General features: G+C 41.0%; 3 protein-coding genes across 5 annotated transcripts; 2 read left to right on the forward strand and 1 right to left on the reverse strand.

The window, feature by feature from the left end:
• Positions 1 to 1,475: 1,475 nt before the first annotated feature.
• Positions 1,476 to 5,922, forward strand: si:ch211-106h11.1 (volume-regulated anion channel subunit LRRC8D). Its single transcript, XM_040124172.1, has 5 exons — positions 1,476 to 1,826; positions 1,979 to 2,557; positions 2,873 to 3,123; positions 4,237 to 4,614; positions 4,800 to 5,922. The coding sequence occupies exons 1-5, from the start codon at positions 1,476 to 1,478 to the stop codon at positions 5,920 to 5,922; spliced, it is 2,682 nt and encodes an 893-aa protein (XP_039980106.1).
• An 854-nt stretch (positions 5,923 to 6,776) lies between these two features.
• Positions 6,777 to 11,782, forward strand: ddx39ab (DEAD (Asp-Glu-Ala-Asp) box polypeptide 39Ab). Its single transcript, XM_040116996.1, has 10 exons — positions 6,777 to 6,931; positions 7,885 to 8,101; positions 8,400 to 8,527; positions 9,128 to 9,404; positions 9,538 to 9,656; positions 9,834 to 9,965; positions 10,382 to 10,491; positions 10,693 to 10,837; positions 11,070 to 11,217; positions 11,545 to 11,782. The coding sequence occupies exons 2-10, from the start codon at positions 7,894 to 7,896 to the stop codon at positions 11,559 to 11,561; spliced, it is 1,284 nt and encodes a 427-aa protein (XP_039972930.1). The 5' UTR covers positions 6,777 to 6,931; positions 7,885 to 7,893; the 3' UTR covers positions 11,562 to 11,782.
• A 432-nt stretch (positions 11,783 to 12,214) lies between these two features.
• Positions 12,215 to 21,332, reverse strand: si:ch211-106h11.3 (CCN family member 1). 3 transcript variants are annotated; one of them, XR_005706379.1, is made up of 7 exons: positions 21,109 to 21,332; positions 18,931 to 19,144; positions 17,787 to 18,227; positions 17,134 to 17,312; positions 15,186 to 15,376; positions 14,162 to 14,392; positions 12,215 to 13,762 (listed from the first exon to the last, which is right to left on the reverse strand). XR_005706379.1 is itself a non-coding variant. In XM_040117017.1 (6 exons), exons 1-6 carry the CDS (start codon positions 21,157 to 21,159, stop codon positions 14,278 to 14,280), a joined length of 1,191 nt encoding a protein of 396 aa, XP_039972951.1. In that variant the 5' UTR covers positions 21,160 to 21,332; the 3' UTR covers positions 12,215 to 14,277. The 3 variants fall into 3 exon arrangements, 2 of the variants coding, with proteins under 2 accessions (XP_039972951.1, XP_039972942.1); XM_040117017.1 differs by having other exon boundaries at positions 12,215 to 14,392; XM_040117008.1 differs by lacking the exon at positions 12,215 to 13,762 and having other exon boundaries at positions 14,283 to 15,376.
• Between the last annotated feature and the right edge of the window lie 3,880 nt (positions 21,333 to 25,212).

Here is a 25,212-nt window from a genome sequence, read left to right on the forward strand (position 1 = left end):
ATTGCTGGACATAGTGTTATTTTATTTCTGTAGGGAGCCCAATCAACATGCGCGGGAAAGAAGTGAAAGCAGCAAAAACATATGATCAGTTTTATTACACAGGAAAATCTGTTTAAGTTGGATAAAAAATCTTTTACCCAAATAACTGACAGAAGTTGATAATTAACTTGTCAAATTGTAAGAGAATTTCAGCAAGCATATCAATGGTGGAAAGTAACTAAGTACTTCTGTTGGGTATTATTAGATTAATACCCAACAGTGTATAAAGAAGATAAAATAATTTCAGTGGCAATATTGAAATTCTGAAAAGAGCCTTTCTGCATAGTAAGTATTTTTAATTTTAATATATATTGTAAGAACATTTTTTCAATACTTTTTCTTCTGACTGTGATTTTTGTCTAATACTCCTCTGATGTTTTCTTCAGAGTAATTCAGTTCTGAAGGAGTTAAAGGGTGCAGGCATGCCCTTAGTGGGTCTTGAACGGGCTTCTAGTGCTGAATTAGATTTTTCAGCCACACATCCTCCACTGCCATGGCAACCCTTGAAAAGCTTTGTGTCAGCCAACCGAGGAAGAGTTTGTAAGTTCCAGGAGTCTTTCATGGTAGAACCGGACAGCGCTGGTATGAAGTTTCTGTAAGGAAGCTGCAAGCTGATCAGAGGAGGGAGAGAAAAGTAAGAGAACTAGTTATTTCCATATGTAGGTGAAAGGTAATTTGGGCTGTAAAAAAAATAACGTGAATCGTTCAGTTCTGATTTGAATTTTAGCCAAGAAGTAGATTTTGTTGGCTACAGTGGAAGTTTTGTTGTTGTTGTTTGTACAGTTTTAATTAGTTTATTCTTTATCTGCATCTACTGATCAAAAGATTTTTAAAAGGTCAAATTGACTACTCTTGTAATGTAAAGATTTTTCCTTGAAAGCACAATAGGTCCATTTGAAATTCTTGTTTAAAGCCCCTGAAAACTTGGTTTCAAATCTTAAATATTGCTATGGAACATTTTTATTCATGATTAAACTGTAAAAGTCAAAGTAAAAGTCATGGAAAATAAAGAAGCTGTTTGAGAAAATATGCTTTTGGGGCCTTTAAAACAGGATCTTTACTGGTTACATCTTATTCTGTGGCCTAATCAGGATCTTCCTGGATCGGGCCATGATTCCATACTGTAGTTCAGTTGCAATTACCAGAACTGGTGACTGCATAGTACTTAGATAGGTCACATATTTTGATAGCTGATCATGTGTGGTGACCCCATAATATTTAGATAGATTAAACTGTATATAGATTTTAATCATTTCTATAGTAGAAACTGGTGGTCAGTAGTGTCTGTATCTGCCTGTAGAGCCATAACACTACACCTACCAATATTAGACTCATTTTTGTACGTCACTATATCAGTTTATGTGCATAGCCTGGACCTTTCTTTACCATCTCATTTCATTACCATCTCATCATCCTTGTAGGGCCCAGAGGTTGCCATGTTTTCCCTGTCAGAGCTGGCACCTCTGAACCAGCATCAGAATAGATCTAAAATGTTGAAGCCCTGGTGGGAGGTCTTCATGGACTACCTGTTGGTCCTGATGCTGATGACATCTGTTTTGGCCTGCACTGAGCAGCTGTCCAGGGACCGAGTGGTGTGCATTCCCTTGGACCCATTTGTTACTGCAAATACTAGCAATCACAGTTTCTCAACTGGCGGCAATGTGTTACTGAATCCATCGTCAAAGCAACCAACACACATTCCACACAACATCAGCCCAAATCCTCATTCTACAGCCCGGGGTCGACGTACTCATCTGGTCTACCAGCAGTACGTTTACATTAGCCAGGTACTGTAATACTCGCCTGACTTGCCTTTGCAATTTAAAATGATGCAACACAGCGGATGAAAGCAACAAAATTATTCTATGTAAAGTCACTTTAAAGTGGCTGTAAACATCAATTATTGCAGGTTTAAGTATCTGTTTATCTCTCTGTCTAGGTGTGCTACCATGAGGCTTTACCTTTGTGTTCCCGCTTCTTTCCCTACATGGCCTTGCTGCAGTCTCTAGTGCTGGTAGCCAGCGGCTCCTTCTGGCTCCACTTCCCCCACACCTCTGCCCGCATAGAGCACTTCCTCGCCATCTTAGCAAAGTGCTGTGAATCACCCTGGACATCTCAAGCCCTGTCCCATGCTGCCCAGCAGGAAAACGTCCAAGAGAAGGAGGTGGTGAGACAACCACCCCAACCTCCTCCCTCTTCATTTTCGCCCCCAGTGACCCACACAAGACATTCAAGCATAGACTCAGGCACAGACAGCCCACTTTTAAAGAGGTCAGATAGTGTATCCTCTGCAATACCTCCCTCCCAGTGCCCCTCCACACTGTCCTGTAACTCCACCATGTCAACTTTATCTCTCAGCTCCGGGGTGCACCTTCATGGTTCCAAGCCATCAGTCATGGTAGACAGTCCCAGGCAGGTAATCAGTCTGGGTAAAAGTGATGGAGAACAAGCCAGGGCACTGTTCGAAAAGGTCAGGAAATTTCGGTCCCACTGTGAAAGCTCAACTGTCATCTATAAGGTGAGAGATCCTCTAGTCTAGAGGCTCTATATAACTATATATATATATATATATATATATAAGCTAATATATATATATTAGCTTAACCTTTCCTTTGATTTTTTTATTTGTCAAAAAAATAAAAGTTTTAGGAATGTTGTTATAGGGCTTTATATTTATAGGAACCTGCTGTTAAATTATACTCTTGTGTTATAAAATTATCCAGTATTTTAAGAGCACAGCAGTGTGGTTTAATCTTACAGCATGAGTTAATGTTTAATCAAGCTCAGTTGAGTGTTGTTAATTTATTCATAATACCCCCTTTGATCTATTTAGGTCTACTTGGCTCAGACAATATTCAAATTGCTGATGGTAACGCTGATCGTTAGTTACACCATCCCTCTTCTCAGCAACCTATCGTTCTCCCACATCTGTCAGCCTGAGGAGCAGACCCTGGTGGGCTACGCTACCTTTGAGTGTATCCATGTGCTCTCTTCACTTCTACGCAAACTGCTGGTGGCCTATCTGACCCTGCTGGGGCTGTATGTCCTGCTCAACTTTTACACCCTCACCTGGATTTTACACAGGTCTCTATAGTATGCAGTGATATACATATTGGCGCTGTAACAATACCTAAAACTGTATATTTTGATTTAAAAAAAATTAAAGCTGCTCTAAATATTTTTTGTATTATCAATGGAAAAATGATTATGTGTAATGTGAAAGGTGTTACTTGTAGTTACAAATCCAAAGAGAATTACCACCGATTCTGCAGTTCCCCTTAGCTCTATGGAGTTTTTTAGCATCTTTCAGCTCATTGTTTTGGTTTAACCACCCATAACTGTACTCTTTTTATTCAATCTCACTGCTTACTTCAACCTCGTTTCCAGCAGTAAGCAACTGTTTTCAGTATATAAAGCTCTGATATACCTACTATACTTTTCTAGCATGAAACAGCAGACAGACAAAGTTAGAGACTTGCTGGTGAACATAGTGGAGCATTTAGCTGCTAGTTAGAAATTTCCCCAACGGAGTTGGTGGAGACCAGAACAAAGCTTTAAGGAGAATGAATATTGGACTACATTGACCAAAAAAAGGACTACACATAAATTTGAATTCTGCTCCACGTCTGAATGAAATTTAGAAGTTGATAATATGTCATTGTTGTGTTTATAGCTTGCCGCACTGCCCCAAAGTGGCAAGCAATCAATGAATACAGCTTTAATTATTATAAAACAACCATACCAATATTTTTTGCAAATTTTACATTACAGACACCAATTTGTTTTCAAACCTTTCACACGGCCTTTGGTTTTCGTTTGTTTCAGACTTACAACATTCAACTACACTACTTAACATCAATAAAATAACAAAACTGAAAAAAATGTGACAAATCATAATGTTCCATGTGATGAATTAGCTACCTCAATCTCTTTTCACATTGATTTTAGGGTTAAATATGCTTATGGATATGTAATTTGTTGCATTGCTTGAAAAGATGAACTTGTAAAATGGAAAATTAAGAATTTTAAGTTGACTACACTGTGATTGTTCAAGGGGTCTTAAACAGAATAATGCTCCTGAGCTTGAGCATACCAGAGGACCGATAATAGGATTAGAGTTTAATGCTGTGTTTTTGCCTACAGTATGTTCTGTGTGATATATTTCTCCTTTTGTTTTTTGGTTTCTGCCCTATGTAGCTCTCTACGACAGTATTCTTTCCACTCACTGAAGGAGTTGTGTGCCCTGAGAGATGTTCCAGACCTGACAAATGATCTGGCCTTTCTTTTACACATGTTAGACCAGTACGACCCTTTGCTGGTCCAGCGTCTGTCTGTGTTTTTGTCCCCAGTCAGCAAGAGCAGGCTGCTGGAGGAAAGTTTGGAGAGGCGCTGGGGGGAGGAGAAGCTGCATGCCATGACCAGTGTAGATGCAGACGGCTGCTCCAGACTGCAGCTGGTGGCCTTGCCTCGCCTACCTCCAGCTCTATTCACCCTCAGGCAGCTTCAGGTTCTCAAACTGGAGCTCATCACAGATGCCAAGTTTACTGCACAGGTGGCCAACATGACCTCACTCAGGTGAGTTGTACAGTGATGTAGTCATGCGTCACACATTTTAAACAATGCAAATCAAATCAAGTTATTTCTAATGCCTTATCTGTATATTTTCATATAATATATATTTGTATTAATTCTGAATGGTGTGATGTACATAGTATTTCTGCATAATTAATTGACTTTTTCATTTGCTATTCCTACATCAGAGAGCTCCACCTCTACCACTGCACAGCAGCTGTGGATCCCAGTGCACTTGCAGTTCTCCAGGAACGTCTGGAGGTCCTCCACCTCACCTTTACTCAGGCATCAGAGATCCCCAGCTGGGTCCTCTCCCTCCGCAGTTTGCATGAGCTCCACCTCTCTGGTCGCCTGAGCAGTGAAGGTGGGGTGGGTCGCAGCTGGGCGCTGGGGAGCCTCCGACAATTGCGTCACCTGCGTGTACTGGTGATTCGAGGCATGTTACAGCGGATCCCTGGGGAGCTGTGTGAGGTTGCAGGCAGCTTGGTACGGCTGGAGATCTACAATGAGGGCACGAGGCTGCTTGTACTGACAGGACTGAAGCGAATGGTCGACCTGACAGAGCTGCTGTTGCAGGACTGCCAGCTGGAGCGTTTGCCCACTGCACTGCTGGCTCTGCCCAAACTGCGAACACTTGACCTACAGAATAATAACTTGAGAACTCTGGAGGAGCTGCTTAGTCTGGCTCATCTGCGGCGTCTTTCTTGCCTCAGACTTGCCTATAATCGTGTTCTAGTGCTGCCGACAAGTGTTGGTGTGCTTCGAGGCCTAGAGCTCCTGGATCTGTCCAACAATCACCTCCAGAGCCTTCCTCCAGCACTCTTCACTCTTCTCCGCCTTCGTAGACTCCTGCTGGGTAGCAACCTGCTAGAGGAGCTGCCTACAGAAATAAAGGCACTGCAGCTGCTTACAGAGCTGGACCTCAGTGGGAACAGGCTTGAGAGCCTTCCCCCTGAGCTATTCAGTACTTGTTTGGAGCTGCGCATCCTAAATGTGGCTCACAACTCTCTCAGTAGGGTACCCAGGGGGATTGCAGCTTTAAGTCACTTGTGCAGGTTGGACTTGCGCAGTAACAGTCTGGAGGAACTGCCTGCCGAACTGGGCTGCTGCTCAGGGCTGCATGGAGGTGGTCTCCTTGTGGAAGACTGGCTGTTTCTTTCTTTGCCTCCCCTTGTCAGGGACTTCCTGAGCCATTCTTGCTCAACCTCTGCTGCATACCCAGAGGGTCATTCCCGGCCAGAGTCTGACAGTTTCCCATACTTCTCTCCGACACAGTGGAGCTTCTCTTCTGCTCTGGAATCAGAGATATAAGACTAATGACTATCTGAGTCCTAACAGTATCCTAACACTGACAGTATTCTGTCAGGTATCTTTGTGTACTGATCTATTTTATATTTTTAAATGGGATTTGCTTTTGCAATGCTTTTGATTAAATTTGTGAGGCATTCTTTTAGAATTTTGTTTTCCTGTTCTTCTAATATGACATTTAAACACAACAGTATTGTTGTATGTACATTTTAGCACACAGAGTAAACATAATAAACATGATTATTTCTTTCATTTATGTTGATGTGTTTGTTTCTGATTGCTTCCAGTTGGTCACTTTATCATGAACATACTCAGCGGAAGTGTTTATTTGCTATCAAGTCTGACCGAATGCTGATGTGACCTTTTCAAGCCAGTTACACTGGTCCCACCACCAAACACCTTAAAAATTAAAGCAGATTAACACAGTTTTTATCAATACTGCTGTCCCCGATGTTCTTTATAATAAATCTGAATCTGAATAATTAGTTTCACATACTGGTAGTGATTTTACAAATATTTGCAGTGTGTTTCAGTTACAAATTTAATTTCGTGTTCCAACTCCTCTCTGTGACCACTGGAGGGCAGTAGACACCCAATTCAAGGAAGCTACAAAACTCATTTTGTATTTTCGGGCACAGTGCATTAGAACATACAATATCTTTTATTTAGACTTACTTGTTCCTAATTATTGGTTCAGTTTGTTTTTTAGCAAATTTTTTTTTTGGGCACATTTATGTATCTAGTATTAAATACTGTTTATTTGTTTTTTATGTCCCTCACGGGCTCCTATACATAGAGTCTATCTCTGTCGTATCCCGCTTTTTTAAACTGCGGTGGACTGCGGCACATTTTTTTTCCAATCGCTGGCTGCGTTTGCCAGTGGTCGTCCAAATTCACCAATGATGTCAATGCGCTTCAGTGGAGGCGGAACTTCCGTTTACTCGTATAAACTAACTGAGGCCTGCCCATGCGGTTTTGATCTGAAGGTGGACGAGTAGCTAACGTCGAAAAGGTAAGAACGCAATATCGGTTTTATTGTAGCAACTACAAAGTATGTAAAACTTCGACGGTCGTTCACGAAGTCGCAGATGAGGTTTATTTTGCTAAAGTCACAACGCAGCTTCTTCGGAATGAAATTGGTTCCTTCATTGTTTGATAGAGGCTGCTACTAAGATAGCTAGCGTTTTGTAGCCTAGCGTTAGATAGCCTAGCCAATCTACCAATATTCCTCATATTTGTTATTGTTCAGTAAATGCGTACCCCTTTTACAGTCGTCATATGGCCTTCTGTACCATTATTTGAATGGCTTATGTTAATATTATTCGTATAGTTTAGCTGGTCAGTTAGAAGAGTATTTGTTACCGTATAGTACTTTAGCTTGCCACGTTAGCAGAGGTTATGCAACACAATAGCTTTTCAGTGGAGTAAACGGCTCAGAAGCTAACCGGTTTGGTTAATCCGACAGTGTCGGCTAAACTCCAAGGCTACGTTGGAACAGATTTTTCTGTTCTAATTCTGTTGTGTGGTAGAGGGCACTTTTTTAGACACAGCTATCTAACTGTAATGTAGAGTTGTGGTTCCTCTCATTTTTGCTAAATCAGCTAGCATATCTCTCCAACTGACCGCACATTTTATAATGGGGTTGCGAAGGTACACACAAAACCGCTGATTTTTCAATGTAGGTTTACATCAGAACTAGTTATACTAGTATCACTAGTTACACAAATCGGAGTTCATCTTCTGATAATATTGAGACATCTACACTTTTACCCTTTACACAAACATGTTATCTAAAGGTATTTAAAATGTGTGGTGGAACCTGGTACAAAGAGTGGCAACAACAGGTGGGTTTAGTTAGCTCCCTTTGTAACCCCCGTAAGGGGGGATTTCAGCCACAGTAGCTGAAGATCTAAAAAAAAAAAAAACGGATTAAAAATCAGACTTTGTGTTGTTCTTCTTTTATAGAAAGACATAATGGCCGAGAATGATGTTGATAATGAACTGCTTGATTATGAAGAAGACGAAGAGCCGCAAGGAGCCCCTGAGAGCACTGCCCCCGCAGGGAAAAAGGAGGTGAAGGGTTCCTACGTTTCCATCCATAGCTCTGGCTTCAGGGATTTCCTGCTCAAACCAGAGTTGCTCCGTGCCATCATTGACTGTGGTTTTGAGCATCCGTCTGAAGGTGAGGGGTATTTTGTTTTGGTGTGTGGAAAACGGTTCTTGTCCAGCTGGTATATTGGAGGGGGGGTTTCCGTTTTGTTTTATTAGCTCGAATTGTTGTATACAGTAAGAGCAGCTAAGTAAGTTTAAGAAGTTACAGTACATGTAACTGTGATATGTACTGATACTAAGAGGATTGTTGTTGCATTTCATTCTGTACTATAGCTTGAAAAAATACTGTACAAACAATAACATGAGTGCACTGGCTTAAATCTTGTTTTTTTGTTTTTTGTTTTTTTTTTTTCCTTCTCCCCATACAGTCCAGCACGAATGTATCCCACAAGCTATCCTGGGCATGGACATCCTGTGCCAAGCCAAATCTGGTATGGGCAAAACAGCTGTGTTTGTGCTGGCCACACTGCAACAGATTGAACCTGTTGATGGACAGGTTAGTATGTGTAGTCAACACACACAATCTATGTGTTGAATTAGGTTGTCTTTGATGTAATTTATATAAATTGTCTTCAACAAAAGTGGAGCTATCATTTGTCTTATGATCCAAAACACGCATTTGTTTGCATCCTCATATCTAGTCTCACCATGATGTTTGATCTAGTACACTAAAGGGTACACTTGGAATAGCGTTCCTTCCAGCCTGCTCAGACAATTTAAGTTAATGATTGAAAGCATTGTCCAAAAGTTAAACTGGGCTTAGAGTGGGTAATTAACAACATGTTTAACTGTTAAGTAAAAGCACTTAGATCTCATAAATAGTAGTTTAATGTCCTTTGATGGAACAGCATACACATAGTGTGCAGAGAAGTCAAGCAATGAGGACTACATAGATAATATTAGAATTGCTGTCATTGTTGTAATGCAGTCACACACTATTATTATTATTAGTTACAAAGACTTCTGCTCTCTTAAATCTTGCAGTGTAGCATAGATGTTTGCATTTCAGTGAATTACTTGAAAAATGTACCTGGGCACATTAAAACGCCAAGCTGCAAAGTGTCTGAGTTTGTGTTTCTATGTGTCTACTCCTCAGGTGTCTGTATTAGTCATGTGCCACACACGAGAGCTGGCCTTCCAGATCAGTAAAGAGTATGAGCGTTTCTCGAAGTACATGCCCACGGTAAAAGCAGCTGTATTCTTCGGTGGCCTGGCCATCAAGAAGGATGAGGAGGTCTTGAAGAAGAACTGCCCTCACATCGTTGTCGGAACACCAGGCCGCATCCTCGCTCTCATCCGGAACAAGACCCTCAGTCTGAAGAACGTGAAGCATTTTGTTCTGGATGAGTGTGACAAAATGTTGGAGCAGCTAGGTGTGTTCTTTAGTCTTTGACTTTTCTTCTTAGTTCTCACTGATTTTACTTTGATGTATTTTTAAACTCAATATTTAATCTGAATCTTATTGGTATTCATTTGTATGGCCCTGACCTCCTTTTTGTGTGGCAGACATGAGGCGTGATGTACAGGACATCTTCAGGATCACACCCCATGAGAAGCAGGTCATGATGTTCAGTGCAACTTTGAGCAAGGAGATCCGACCAGTCTGCCGCAAATTCATGCAGGATGTAAGTGAACGATGAAGTGCTTTTAGTTACTTAAGAATTTCCTCAAACACAATTTTATCACTAAGGAAATTGCTCTTGCATTTAACCTGCTGCACCTTTTTAAATTCCACATTTTATTTGATTGTAATATTTTGCTTTTGTAACTTCTGTACTAACACACTGCCATCTCCTGTGCAGCCCATGGAAGTCTTTGTGGATGACGAGACCAAACTTACACTCCACGGCCTGCAACAGTACTACTGCAAGCTGAAGGACAGCGAGAAGAACCGCAAGCTCTTTGACCTCCTCGATGTTTTGGAGTTCAACCAGGTAAGCTGATGGAGCTGCTGCATCGTGCATATCTGTCCCAGTTGGCTCATTGTTTTTTGATAAATTTAAGAATTGATAACACACAAGCAGATATTTAAAAATCTGTAGTACCAAAATTGACCTCAGATTATACTGACAGGGTTTCCACAGCGATTGCCAAATTGGCAAAGTTGCTTTCGATGAAAACTGTATCATATGTTTAAGGCTTTAGAAAATGTTACTGTATCGCTCTTTTCATCTAAGGCTACAGTAAAGTTCATACTTGTATTTCCTAAATGACAAACTAATCTTTTGAGGCTGTTCAGTGACTGATATAAATTCCAATGTTTAAAATTCCAAATTAATAATCTGTAGAAATCAGTTGCTGGCCCTTGCTGTCTGAGCAGCTGTATTTGATGCCTTTGCTTCACCTCTAGGTGGTGATCTTTGTCAAGTCAGTCCAGCGCTGCATCGCTCTGTCCCAGCTTCTGGTGGAACAAAATTTCCCTGCTATTGCCATCCACAGGGGAATGGCTCAGGAGGAGAGGTGAGGCACATAGCATCCTTGTACATACTCTCATAAACGGATACCCTATGGCATTCTGTTTGCTAGGTATGTTTACTGAGCATGAGGCCTTATCAGTTAACTCAACAAATCATTGCCTTCAAAGGGGATACAACACAGTAATGCCTACAGCATCTGTGTTAATAAGCCTCTCTCTGGCTCTGTCCCTTCTTAACCCCCCAGGCTGTCTCGCTATCAGCAATTCAAGGACTTCCAAAGGAGGATCTTGGTAGCAACTAACCTTTTCGGCCGAGGGATGGACATTGAGCGAGTCAATATCGTCTTCAACTACGACATGCCAGAAGATTCTGACACCTATTTGCACAGGGTGAGAACTGTAGAGGGGAAGTAGCTGCACTTGTTTTTCCTTTTATACATTTGCGCTTTGCAGCATCAGTCAGTGCAATGTTCGGAGACGTGTTTGGTTATAAAGCATTTGTGTTCGGATACCTAAGTATTGTGCTATAACCTCTGCATAATCCTGTCATCTTTCTCATGTATTAAATATTTGGTACATGAGTTTGAGATTTCACTCGCTCCTATCTCTCTACACATGTCAGGTTGCCCGTGCTGGTAGGTTTGGGACCAAAGGCTTGGCTATAACCTTTGTGTCTGACGAAACCGATGCCAAGACTCTGAACGATGTGCAGGACCGCTTCGAGGTCAATGTAGCCGAGCTGCCGGATGAGATTGACATCTCCTCTTACAGTAAGTTTTTCTATTTCCGAATGGCTGCTGAAATGCAGTAATGCTTGATGTCCTTAATGAAGTTGGCCTGATGGGCTGACTGGTTGGAATGATTGTAATTTATGGATTAAATGGGTTCAAAGCACTGACGATTGCCCCACAGATAATCAGCTGGTAGAATAAACCTTTTTAGAGAACTTTTGGCAACTACAGATAGCAGTTGGTGCTGCCAACTAACTGTGGAGCTCTTGTCAAATACCTTACATGAAAAGCTGGTATGCTCAGCTGTTGCTCATCGCTCTGATCTTTTAAATTCTCAAATCATTTCTCTCCTCTGTCCCTCTTCAGTTGAACAGTCCAGATGAGTCCTCCAGTCAAGCAGAAGTCTCCTCTCCATGGATCTTGTGTCTTGTATTTGGAAGTAGACATACTTCACTGTTGATTTGAAAGCTCTGCACGTTCCCTATGTTCAACAAACATTTATTTTTATTGTCAGTTTTTGGGGACGGGGGTATGGTCGATTTTTAATTTGTCTTTTACTGTTTGTTTTTTGCTCAATGAAATTAAAACTTTTTATAAAATGCCATTTTTACCATTGTGGTATCTTGTGAGGCTATTCTTGTCTTTACCACATTTTCATTGATTTCAGTCTCAAGCAAAGATTACATTTAGTGAAGTAGTTCTGAGGGACGTAAAAGCAATTTTTGGCCCCCTTTTTTTCTTTTTTCTTTTTTTTTTCTTTTAAAACTAGTTTGTATAGAAAGTATTGCCCCCTAACCCCCACTGCGACACAGTTGATCTTTAGAAAGTAATTGAGTAGTCATGTAGTAACAACTTAAGACACAATTCTGGCTCATATGGCAGCTCTTTCTTTGAATTTGCAATTGAATGCTTCCAATAAATTAAATCACTAAGTGGAGTACTAGTGGTGAATTTGCAAATTTTAATACAAGTATGTCATTAGCACACTGTAATCAAAGAATTGATGTTTGATATGTATCTGTTGGTATCTTGTTTTTAGGTATTAAACACTTCACACACAAAACTACAATGACAGAATGTCATTAATTGTATGTATTCCTGTTAAAGTAGCAAAAACCTCATGAGGATCTAGCAAAAATCAATGACAGTTTCACTACAAGCAGCCTGATAGCGGTTTGGTGTTCAATGATCATTTTTAGCCATGCTAGCGAAATGGCAGTAGGAATGGCTGTATTGGTCAGTCCACTAGAGAGTCCAGCTGACTTTGGTGATCCTGACATTTTGTTGAATGTCACTGTGAGGTTGAAATTTTAATTTGTCCAATACTTTGGTTCATGACCTAATAACTGCAAAGTAATGACATTCCCGTCAGCCTTAGCTGAACTTTGTGTTTAGTGCTAATCCTTAAGTATGAGTGTGCTAACATGCTAAATTAAAATGGTGACAATCATGAACATTATGCCTCATAAACAAACATCATTTTGTGTGTTCCCCACAAAGTACAGTGAGTGAAAATTTCTTTATTCAAAAATGCAAAGGAACTCATTTAAATGTGTGTAAAGCAACCAGAGAAGAATTTGTGAGGAACATAGTAAATGTGTTTTGCCTTCTTTTTTGCCTTCTTTTTTTTAATATACAATCTTACAAAGCATGACTCTTATTACAGATGGTATTAATGTTCACTAGTAGACATTCATAATCCTTTTAAATTGGCACTTAATGCTCATAAAGGATCTGAACCCTGTCTTGTTCAGTGCTAAAGTATACATGGACTATTTCTGTATAACTCGGTAAAAGGATCGGCCCTTTTACAGCAGATAGAACTACAAAGAAGGTAACAATGCATCTGTACATAGCTGCTCTATAGTGTCCTTTAACAAAACTAGACGTACATTACAAAAACCACAGCATCTACATAGGCAAATAGCAATGGCAAATACCAAACACATTTTTTTAATCACCTGTAAAGGTAAAAAAAAAAAAAAAAACCCAAACAAGTTTGTAAGTATTAGAGGCAGCAGTCTCTTAACTACGAAAGCCTAATGTAGCCAAGAGATAGTAGAAAATACAAATGACCTCCAGTTTCACAGAAAACTGCAAAACTTCTAAGCCAATATCTTATGGCACAATAGCAAAAAAAAAAAATGTTTGAAATAATAAAATATAATAAAATAGTGCTTCAAATGATTTAGAATCACCATTTTAAAATATGTATGCAGTAAAAATAGAAGTCTGTTTGAAATGACCTCCCAATCCCTCTGCATTACATTCGCTTAAGATAGGCCTATAAGTTCAGGTCGTGAATCAAGGCTGTTGTAAGGTGCGTGAACTTTAAGCCAACTACCAGTTAAGGAAGATGCTATTGTTCTTCAGTCATTATAAAGGGTCTCAGTCACGAAAATGAGAGAATAATACAGAATTCCTCTCCTTCAGTCTTGTGTTTAGAAATGTCCTTAGAAATAAGTTCTTATCGACATCTGGCAGCTCTGGCACCGTCTTCTGCACGACCATAGCTCCTCTCTCTCCAACAGTGACGTCAACTGACCACACAGCCTTCAACAGCATTTCTCAGAAACAGACACCACTTAAACACAAAGACGCATGAGTTAATGTTTTGTTTCAGTGAGCGGGCTTGTTGCTCGATTACAGACCAGATTGGGCACCAGAGCGGTTCTACCCACTGGTCACTAATTACATGTTTACCTCAGCACACACAGTTTTCTATTTTATTTTTATAGTAAACCAGAGAGTAGCTGATTTTCTCTCACTGCACGTCAGAGTCAGGATTGTAATTTGCAGAAAATTAGGCAGTTGACTTCCTGAAGCCAGAATCCCAGGCTTGTTCTTATTGTGCTTGCTAAATGTCAGTTTCTTGTGGAGGCAAGGCAAGTGATGAGTCCAGCTGTGTAAACAACCTTTGATATATTCCCCACTTCAAGGCCTTAACCCATCAGGTTAAACTCTGTCTTTTTCCAGTACATACCTCCTCTTCTCCTGTAGCCTTCATCATCCAGCATTAGATACGTCTTTCTAACTGCTGTGACCTCTGATGCGAACCCAGGGTCAAGCTCCAGATCAGTGGGAGTCCTCCTCTCGCTCTCATGGTTGACAGCTCTCAGCTGTTTTGTCCCTCTCAGTTCCCCTTTCAGCTGCGCTGATGCTCCAAACATAGCTGCACTGCCTTCCCTGGTGACAGGCCACTGTGTCATCATGTCTGTCTCAACAATAAATACCAATGAATAAATACCATAAAAAGACACAAGTTACGCTTCTGTCAAATCTGAGATGCTTCTCCATCTTTTGCTCTCACTGTCCAAGTCTTTTCTGTCCTCTCTGTGACTCTTCTTTCTGTTTATCAATACTGAGATAATGGAGTGCACAGACATATGATTCCAGCTAGTTTCATATTTGGCTCCAAAGCACCGTCAGACCAGCTTTTGATTAGCTAGTCTGATCAGTTGCTCAGTATCTGTGATGTGAATCCACACCATCAACAGTTATGCTTGTGTGTGTCAGCTCTTGCTCCATTGTCCCCAGCATAAGTGTCAGAGTTCAGAGGACATTTGGTGCATGGCAGCAACATGGCAGCTGGTTTCATCCATGTTTCCACAAAGAATTTGTCACATTCTGAAGTAGTCTGACAGGGCCAGAAACTACTTTTATCTACACTAAAGCAGGGGCTGGACACTTTGCTGTTTCGAAGTTGGCGATGTGCCCATCTGATTCATTCTTCTTCTCCCCATTCCTCCCCAAATAATTTTCCAGAAAAGATGTTTTGATGTGTGCACCTTTCTTGCGTCTACTCAAAGATACACTAAAGACAGCTATTCTATTCTATGGGGGGAGTTAAAGTCTTTTTTTTGAAGGAATGTAGGTTGGGGGGATAATACCGCTAGTCAACGAACTTATGTGTGTCTCCGTAGAGCCATCGCTGTGGAGGCATGGCGGCCTCATTAAGATGGTTGCACTCATGGCTACACTTGCAGGACTGGATGAACATCATGGACCTGCTGAAGCGTTCGCCATCAGGGCAGGCAAAGGTCACGCCGGCAGTACGTGTGCGACGGGGCGAGCAGCAACGGCCATCCCTGCATACACCACAGTAGTTGGGTCTGTACAGGCGAGTGCTCCTGCAGCTAGCATAGGACAGACGGTGTGGCTCAGGGGCCTTATGTGTACGAGAGCACTTCCTTCCTTTCTGTGTAGGATAAACGAAGAGAAAAGAGTTCAGTGAGTTTTCCAGTGAGAGGACTTGAACAAGGCGAGGAGTCTGCAGACATGATAGTGAATCTATGAAGCTGTACTTTGAGAAAATGGTAATGGCAGTATGCTAACATGATCACAATGACAATGTTGACATGCTGATGTTTAGCAGGTATAATGTGTTTACCATTCTCATCACCTTAGTTTAGCAAGGGGGACATGAATGTCCGAAACAAATTGACATGACAATCCGTCCAATACTTGTCAAGGCATTTCACTCAAAACTACAAATGTCAGCCTCATGGTGGCATCCTTTGGGAACCACGAATGCCATTACAAAATTATATGGCAACCCATTCAGTTATTGTTGAGATATTTCAGTATGGACCCAAGTGGTGGACCAACTGAGCGACCAGTATTGCCATCCATTGCTTTTCTTTGGCATAAGAGACACAGCTGTAATGCTAAAGACTACAGAAAGGAGGAGCAAGTTGAACACTGCTTTCCAGCGAAAGCGTTTCAGGATCACATCACCGTATGCTTGGAATCAGAACCACCATACCACACAGCAACATTAAATAACTCATTACTCAAACTCTGACACATAAAAATCAAAGTTAATGCAGTTAAGTACAGAGACAGGGAAAAATAAAGGTCAGAACAACAGATGAGTGGCAGAGAGAGGAGCATGCCAACAATAGTTAAGGATTGACACTGAGCAAAGTGAAACATGTGCATAACAACCCATCAACCTCATGAGTGGCTGGTGGCGTAAGGCAGAATGTTTCTCAGGGTGTTGTGATGAAATGTGAGAGACTAACGCAGTGGGCGAATTGAGAGCTCTTTAAATCACATAGCACAGAGCCACTGAGTGCAGCTGATAGCCGCAGTATCCCGGGTTAAGTGTGGGAGAGCTACAAACCCCAACAGAAAAATGAGGGGAGAGTTTTTTTTCTTTCTCTGAAAAGTTCTGTCATTTATGCCTGTGTAAAACAAATTTTTGTCATGTTATTTATAAAGGTGAGCTGCAATGATTTTCAGCAATTTAAAGTGAAAACTTGGAAACAAGTTGACTGTGAAGTAAAGTACATTTTTAAAGTCTTTATGTTAAAAATTGCATTTTTAAAGCAATCGGGCATTCTGAAAAAAAGAGTAAAATTATTAAAATGACAATTCACGTTTTACGAGGGATTTGAGCCAGACTGCTTGACTACTACATCTTGGCTCCAGTCAACCACGGGTGACTTCAGGAAGTTACTGCTCCCAGCCAAGACACAGTTTGGCACATAATCATGTATAATGTCGAATGTCAAATGTCTGGCTGTATCTTCATATTTAGTGTACAGACATGAGAGTAGTATCAATCTTCTCATCTATCTCTACACCAGAATTGGAGTATTTCCCCAAAAATTTACTAATCCTTTAAGCTTTAAATTACTTTAATTTACAGCAGGACAAGCATGAAGCTACACTGCGGAAACCTGCTATAAATCAGCTCTGTCGTCATCCTGCCCCACAGCAACAGAACTGTGAATAGACAGAATGAACCAGAAAAGGCTCCAGCTACAGAGGGACTCAGGGGCGGGGGCTGTATACATGCCATGATATTAATACCAATCTGACCCCTTGAGAGACATCCTTTCCTGAATCCATTTAGCATGGTGGCTGGTCTGCATAGTTGTGGGCCATTAGAGGAAACACTGTAATCTATCCCTTTATCAGAATCTTAAAAGCACCAAACACATTCCTCACCTTGACGGGGATAGACATGGAGCTGCAGGGCCGAATGTTGCACAGACGCGTCTCCTTGATCAGCTTACAGCGGGCATTGTCATTAGTAACACGAGAGGAAACGCCCATCCCACAGCTCCGAGAACACTGAGACCAGGAAGTAGTCTGAATCACACACTGATCTCCCATCTGCCTCCAGGCTAGTACAGATGAAAGAGAGGAAGTTTGAGGGAGAACAATAGACGATGCAAAAAATGGAGTCAGAGAAAGAGCAGCAACACCAGCAAAAGGGAAAACGAGGGGGGCACTGGGAGAGAGAGGGAAAAGGAGAGGTACAGAGATGCAAAGTACACTAGCCTCATTCACTGAACAGGCAACACTGACGCATAGAGAGGGTGATTACAGAGAGGGGAAGGCTGGGTGACAGAGGTATGTGCTGTGTGAGAGCAGTGTGAGAGACAGCACCTCTGGTGTGCAAGGAGCCAGTGGAAAACAAGCCTCACATAAATGCTGACACACACACACACACACACATGCACAGATGCAGAGGAAAGGCTCACAGTGAGGTCGTTTGTGCATCAGGAGTATAAAAAAGTTAAAACATAAACATGATGCTTTATGGAGTAGAAGAAACAGACGGCACTTTGAGGCGTCACAGCGGCACCCTCTCTTACCCGCCAGGTGTTTGTTTCCACGTGGCTTGTCCCACTTGTGCCCCACCTCCACCAGCTCATTGCCCATGGTTTCCTTCTCCTTTTTTGGTTTATAGGGGTATAGCTTCTGGTATGGTTTTGGATAAGGCTTGGGGTAGCGGTAGGCTGGGTATGGAATGAAGGGGTAAGGTGGGTAAGCCGGAGGTTGCGGTCGCCGGTGCACTGGGGGCACAAAGGTGGTTCCCTTGTTGCAGTCAATGCTGAGGCAGCATTGACCTGGCACCTTGACCAGCTGTGGGGCTGGACAGGAGGGGGATGCCAGGGGCACATGGCTGGGGCAAAGGGGCACACAGCCCACTGCTCCATCGATACAGGTGCACTGGTGCTTGCAACCAGCGCGGAAATTCTCTCCATTTTGATAAATCCGCCCGTTGTATTCACAGGAGCGGCCCTCTGCCTTTGCTGAGAGGAAGAAAGAGGAAAGACAAGATGGTTAAAATACTTTAAATAACAACAACACAGTCTGCCGAAATCAAATATTCTTGGTCAAAGAAACGAAAAAGCTCTGGAGCTAATGAAGACTTAAGAGACAGGAAGAAAGAACAAAGAGGAAGAGGCTCATATGGAAATGCTTTTTTAATATGAATAGAAGGCAGATAAGAAGAGAGAGGGAGAGACACACTATCTCCAGATTTATGAAGCAAGCTCTATTCTTAGACCAGAGGAATTTTGACTTGTTTACAATGTCCTTCCCCTTCACTCCCGCGATGGAACTCCCCATACAACACCCTGGATACCCCCCTTTATATAGAAACACCCCCAAATAAACACACATAAAAATACCATGGTGTGTATGTGTTTGTGTGTTTCATGGGGCTGTGTACACATTGAACTACTTATATAAATCCTGGAGTTGGCCAGGTTTCAGTCCCAGCTCATGAAGGTGCACTGTTTTTGAAACGTGGCACGGGCTTCGAACCTCAAGCCCCTATCAAAGAGAATCTCCAGCCGCTTGGCTCGGAAGCCAGATTCCCCACCCTGAAGTTACACATTCCCTCACTCAACCCTGAGCTAAACCCCAAACTCTGTGCCCAATCTAAACCCAAAAACTCATTAACCCCTCCCTTCTCATTTTCAGCCTTCCTGCCACCTCTGTTGTACGTACCCCTGCAGATGCCATGGGTACGGCCCACATCGTTGCCATAGTTGCACTCCAGGCCTTTATGGTGGTCACAGGGCCGTCCTTCATGGCAATCCTGGTTGAGTTGGGCAGCGCACACTTTGCAGCAGCCACAGCCGTCCGGGACTGAGCTGACCCCTGGGGAACAGGACGGGGGCCCTGCTGGACACACACAAACCACTGGGCAGCCTGCAGTCACCTACAAAATGGGACATACAGTGCAGTCATGGCTTCAAGCACATTGTTATTAACTTGAATGTTGAAAAATAAAACTTCATACTGTAAAATTCCGGAAGAGTCACGCTGGAACCTAGCAGGACAATAGTTTGACTCATGTTGCCCAGATCACAGAAATTCCTCAAAGTGTGTGTTTGGCTTAAACATTAGCTGAATACCTAGCACTGTCCCAAGCCCCACAAGGATGTCTGTAACCCTCTGTCGCCTTCCGCTTGGCATTTGCCGGGTGAGCAGGGATGAAAGGGACCTTCTCTGACCCAAAAGCACCCCACCTCCCTGCTCCTACATCTTTTGTTTCCCACCCTCTCCCTCTCCACTCATACACGTACACACAAATACACACACACACACACACACACACACACACACACACACACACACACACACACACACACACACACACACACACACACACCAGAGCCACTCCAACAACTCCCAGCAGGTATTTAGATCACAGAAAGCTACCAGTCTGACTGTCCACAGTCAGATCACCCAAAGGGCTCCTTTCCTGAGTCTGCAACTCTCTAAACCCCATCTAGGTCTTGGTGTGCCAATGTGGATTAAAAAAAACTCAGACACGTGCCCCCTCACTGGTGTCGCCCCCTGTTGAGGGTATCAGGTGTGTACGAAGGTTGGATATGACATAACACAATGCAGTAACAATAAGTTTCTATTTTTAGCATTGTATTTGAATGTAACCTGGTACTTGAAACATCCCCAAGTAAAAGTCACATAATATTCCTGTAGATATTTATTGAGTGCTGAGTTCATTTTGTCGTTAAGTTTATTTTTATCTCCATTGCTTTAAGTGTTGAGTAATATTACTTAAGTGTAATTTTGGACCTACACTAGGATAGGAGCCTATGTACATATAGAAGACCCATATACGCTCACAAAGACCCTTGAAAGACACAAATTTGTTCCAAGTGGGTGGTGTTAGGGAATATTTTTGTTGTTTCATTAGATTTTTTAAATTTAAATGAATGTTTAAACTTTGGATAGGAAGGTAGAAATAAGCAGTGGTCAAATGTAACTAAGTGACATTTACTCAAGTACTTTACTCAAGTACAAGTCTGGGGGACTTGTACTTGATATTTCCATTTCATGCTACTTTTTATATATATATATATATATATATATAAATATATATATACATATATACCACTACATTTCAGGGCGAGGTATTGTACTTTTTTATTCCACCATATTGCAAAGCATATGAAGATCTTATAAAACATGATGGACTGTTAGAGATTAAGCTACCCAACATTATATAAAATGGTTGAAACTAACTCCACCTTGACCAAATGCAATGGTAAAAAGCTATTCACACTTAGTAACAAGAATAATATACAACACTCACAGTGGCCATTTCTCTACTTTTACTTTTTATATTTTAGGTACATTTGCTTATAATACTTATGGTATGTACTTTTACTTAATTGAAATGTTCAGTGCAAGACTTGCAATAGAGTATTTTCATGTTGCAGTATTGCTATTTTTATTTAAGTAAAGGACATGAATACTTCCTCCCCCATTCGAAATAGGGAGTGAAGAAGTTATTTCACAGTCTTTAATTACCCTGATATTACGGTCATTTGCTGGTAGCCCTGAAACACCCATGATGGACCACTGGTAGTCCACAAACCCCACTCTGAAAACCAGTCGGTTCTGCACACTGAGTCATGGAGGGAGAAAGTGAATAGTTGCTACATTACTAAGAACTGGCGAGGATCTGAATAGGGAGTACGGTTTCATTAGATAATTATTTTGCAATACAAACAAAGATTAGGTTATATGGAAATTTAACCAGACGACAGCAGCTCAAATCTGCTGGAGCCGCTATTACAGTAAAGGCACGTGAGTCTTTATTCCTCAGTGTTTACGTGCAGCAAAAGTGACAGGGATTAAACTTCACAGACTTACCAAGCCGACTACCGCGACTTGCATGACAGCAAATAATAGCAGTATCCCCATGGTGTGAGATCATTCACATAGAAGAAGAGAAAATATTAAGAAAATGCTAAAAAAAAACAAAAAACAAAAAAAAAGAGCACCTCATATCGCAGAAAAATAAATCCTGCTACGGCTCAAAAACAATAGTTTTTGTTCACAAGGATTTAATCCGACTTTCAGGACGATCCTCAAATGTCCACCATCATTTGTAAATCGATCAAAGTTTGAACCATATTTTTATATCAGCCCCGTGCTTTTATGGCAGCCACGCCTACTCTAGACCTCCTTTAACCAATCAGGTCGCAGACGCGCAGCCAAGTCGTGCCAACGGAGAAGGAGGGGGGTGGGGCTTGGAGCGCCAACACAGATGGCTGAGGTTTGGGGGAGGGGGCGTGGCAGGCATGAATGCGGTCATTCATAAAAATTCAGAATTACTACATTCCAAAGAGGACCTGGCTTTTGGGTGTTTATTTATTTATGTTTGAGGGAAAATAATATTTTTGATGCTTTAAAGTTCTTTTCACACGCATACCTCTGTCCGGCTGCTGCTTTGTGAAAAGTAAAATAAATATACTAAGCTGCTAGTCTGTGCTACATTAATAGTGGGGGCAGCCATGGAAAACAGCTAGGAATTTTCTCCCCCGACTTTATAAAAATACTTTTAGACAAGAACTGGACAGATAAAGTACATATACAAGGAGAGCAGAGTGGGCTATAACTACATGATTGAATGATAATGATGTTGAAAATGATATGATAATCTCCCAAAGCAATTCATCACTTTCTTTTCCTCCTTCCATATCCTGTTTTTAGCCCCCACATCCCTTTTACCTACTTTGAGGTTCCCAGGCCACCACTTTTTACACACACACACACACACACACACACACACACACACACACACACACACACACACACACACACACACACACACACACACACGCATACAAATGGCATGTAAACAGACAAGAATCTATTTTTTGGTTTAAGGTTTTCATTGAAGAGTGGAAAGCGGATGTGAGAACCACCTGGATAATCTTCTTATCATCCCCACAGATATACACACAGGAAAGCTGGCCATCTCAGTACCTGAGCTGGTGGCTAACACAGATTCAAACTGATACAAACTCATACCCTATTTGACAGGGTTAAATAAAGTATATATTTCACATATGCACTCTCAAACGTTACATTAAACTGTTCACCAGTGACAAAAGCACACACAGTGGGCTGCTTGTTGAAATTCAGTGAGAGGGATTATAGGTGGCTAAATTGTTGTTTTCCCTTTCACTTTTCCTAAAATGTACCATTAAGCAGAGGGATGCCTGCAGTCATTTGTGCCAGCAGGGAATATAGCATCCCCCTTCATCCTAAATAAATCACCCCCTGCACTGAGAGACCAATAAAGATAAGTCTTTATTTGTCCCTAGAGGGGAAATTCAGGTGTTACAGCAGTACAGGGCAGAATAAGTATAGATTAATAGAGAAAGTAAAAAGTAATTACTTGGAAATATATACAAATGACCAGTAAACTAATAGTGCAGCACTGTGTCAAATGAAGTGACATAGTGGTGTGTTGAGTTGCAGCACAGTCAGCATAGTGTAGTATGTTCTATGTAAGAGTAATATGATACCATGTACTATAGAAGCACATGACAGGATAGTATATAATATGATTAAATAATGATACTTGTATTTGACTGTGTTAATAGAAATATAATATAGTATATAATGTAAAAAAACATTATAATATATTAACAAAAAGTAAAGTAAAAGTACCAGTATAACAAATTCTCAATTATGGGTAAAGGGCCTTCCTTCAAAACTGCTTTCAAGTGAGAGTACCAAAGTTTTTTATCAGCAGATTCACAAGATAAATCTGGAGGTTTGTTGGTTTAAAAGAAGAAACATAAAGTATAGCTACACAAAATTGTATTACATTTTTAGACTTTATCTAATCTTTGCTTTTTTGTGAAAAATTGGGTAATTTTACCTCTTTGGGCCTCAAACAGATATTTAAATGAAACCATCTAAGAAGATTAAAGGGAAAATCTCTCTTTGGTGGAACTGCTAAAAACACATAAGCATCTGAAACATGACAAGGACCCCCAGCTAGTCACTGCTTTTTTGTAAGGGGTCGCAAGTCAAAAAGGTTTGGAACCATTGGTTTAATCTTTAGAAATGAATTGCATTATATAAACTTATCATATCATGTTTTATTTGATGACAGTAGCTGTCACAAAATGTGGTGATGTAAAAAGTAAAATATTTCCTTCTGAACTGTGTAGTATAGAAGTATAAAGTAGCATCAAATGGAAATACTCAAGTAAATAAATGTATGTATGAATAAATGTACTTAGTTACTTTCCACCACTGTATATACACCAGCATACACCCCCACTGTAAACATACTCACATTTGCATATCAGCAGCTTATTCCAAAAGCCCTTAACACAGACAGAAGAGTCCATACACACCATCAAACATATATACCATATGTCCTCACATACACATACACATGCACACACACAGAGGCCTACACAGAGAGCAAAATTATGCATTTACCAAACCTCCATCCTCTTCCCACACTATTCATCACTCTCTGTCAGTGCACGAAGGTGATGTAACATGCTCGTGTAAACAATACCAACACATAGAGAGAAAATTAAGGAAGAAAAGACACTGGACCTGCTGAAGCTTGTGTATGTGTGCGCGCACCCACCCTCATAACACACACACATACAGAGGGAGAGGTGTTTTTGTTGTTTTTTACATTTTAGTTCCATTGACTCATCAAAGAATGTGTCCTTTCCACTTTGGTTTCAGTGGCACACACATACAGCTAGACATAATAAACAAACATGCAGAATTTCCATCACACCAAAGTACAGGCATTTTTTAGCTCTTAGGGATACTACACACTGCCACTGGGAACTTGCTCTGTGTGGTGACCTTTACATTCTGAGCTGACAGCAAACGTCAACTTGTAATGGTTAAAGTGACACAAGTCTCCTTTAAGAGTTCACTGTAAAACCTCCTTGTCACTACAATTAAAAAGTTAAAGAACTGGTTGGAGGTGCAAGATAAGGGAGAGGGTAACGGGGGAAAAAGGCAAGCAATGGCATGTGAGAAACAGATCAAACCTTCAAAAACAAGTCAGTGGAAATAAAAGACAGACAGACTGGGGTTTAGGGAGAGAGAAAGGTTTTAGGGAACATGCATGGAGCCAGGGTTACAGGCAGTGAGAGAAGAAGAAAGTAGATAGAACAGGACAGTAGTGTAAGGTCAGTGGAAAAAAAGCGGCTCACTTTTCATTTCTGATCCTTTGCGACAAAGACCACAACATTGTGAGTCAAGCAGAAAAGTAGAGGTTTTACTGTAATGAAAGCTTTGTGTGTCTGTGAAAAAGAGTGTGTTTATACATGCGGGGAATGGACATGGAGAGGAGGGGGAGAGGAAGACAGGTGTGGATTGTTTGTTTAGGAGAACTTCTTCCACACCTGCTGCCACAGCTCCCACTCTTTATATGATACAGCCCAAGAATACACACATAAATATGAATATGTACACAAGCATTTGTAAATTTTCAAGGTAGATTTGATCCAGGATTTAAGAACTGGTCTGCTCAAGGTATAGCCAAAGTGTCAGATTTTTATAATTAGACTGCCACAGATTTATGTCATTTGAAGAAATTAAAGCTGCATATAAAATTCCAGCAAATTAGAAATATTTAGAAATATTTTCAGCTGTGAAGCTTTATTATGTCAAAGCAATGTAACTGCCTGAACTTCCTCCTCTGCCCACCATGGAAACTCTTAGATGCACACATTGGAAGTTCCACTAACATATTAATGTTTTAATTGTGGTACATGATTAAACAAGTTGTACAAGTTAAGTTATATTATTTTGACATGTTGTGGGGAGGATGTTGCAGTTTTTTCTGAGTCAAAAGGAGATTTCTTAGAAAACATTAATAACCCTGGAGAGAGCCTCATTTTTTGTATTTTAGTGAAATATCTTGACATCTACCAAATTGATTGGAACAAAATTTTGTACATTCATGGTTCCCAGGAA

This window comes from Xiphias gladius, chromosome 3 (genome assembly GCF_016859285.1).
Source record: "Xiphias gladius isolate SHS-SW01 ecotype Sanya breed wild chromosome 3, ASM1685928v1, whole genome shotgun sequence".
NCBI lineage: Eukaryota > Metazoa > Chordata > Actinopteri > Istiophoriformes > Xiphiidae > Xiphias > Xiphias gladius.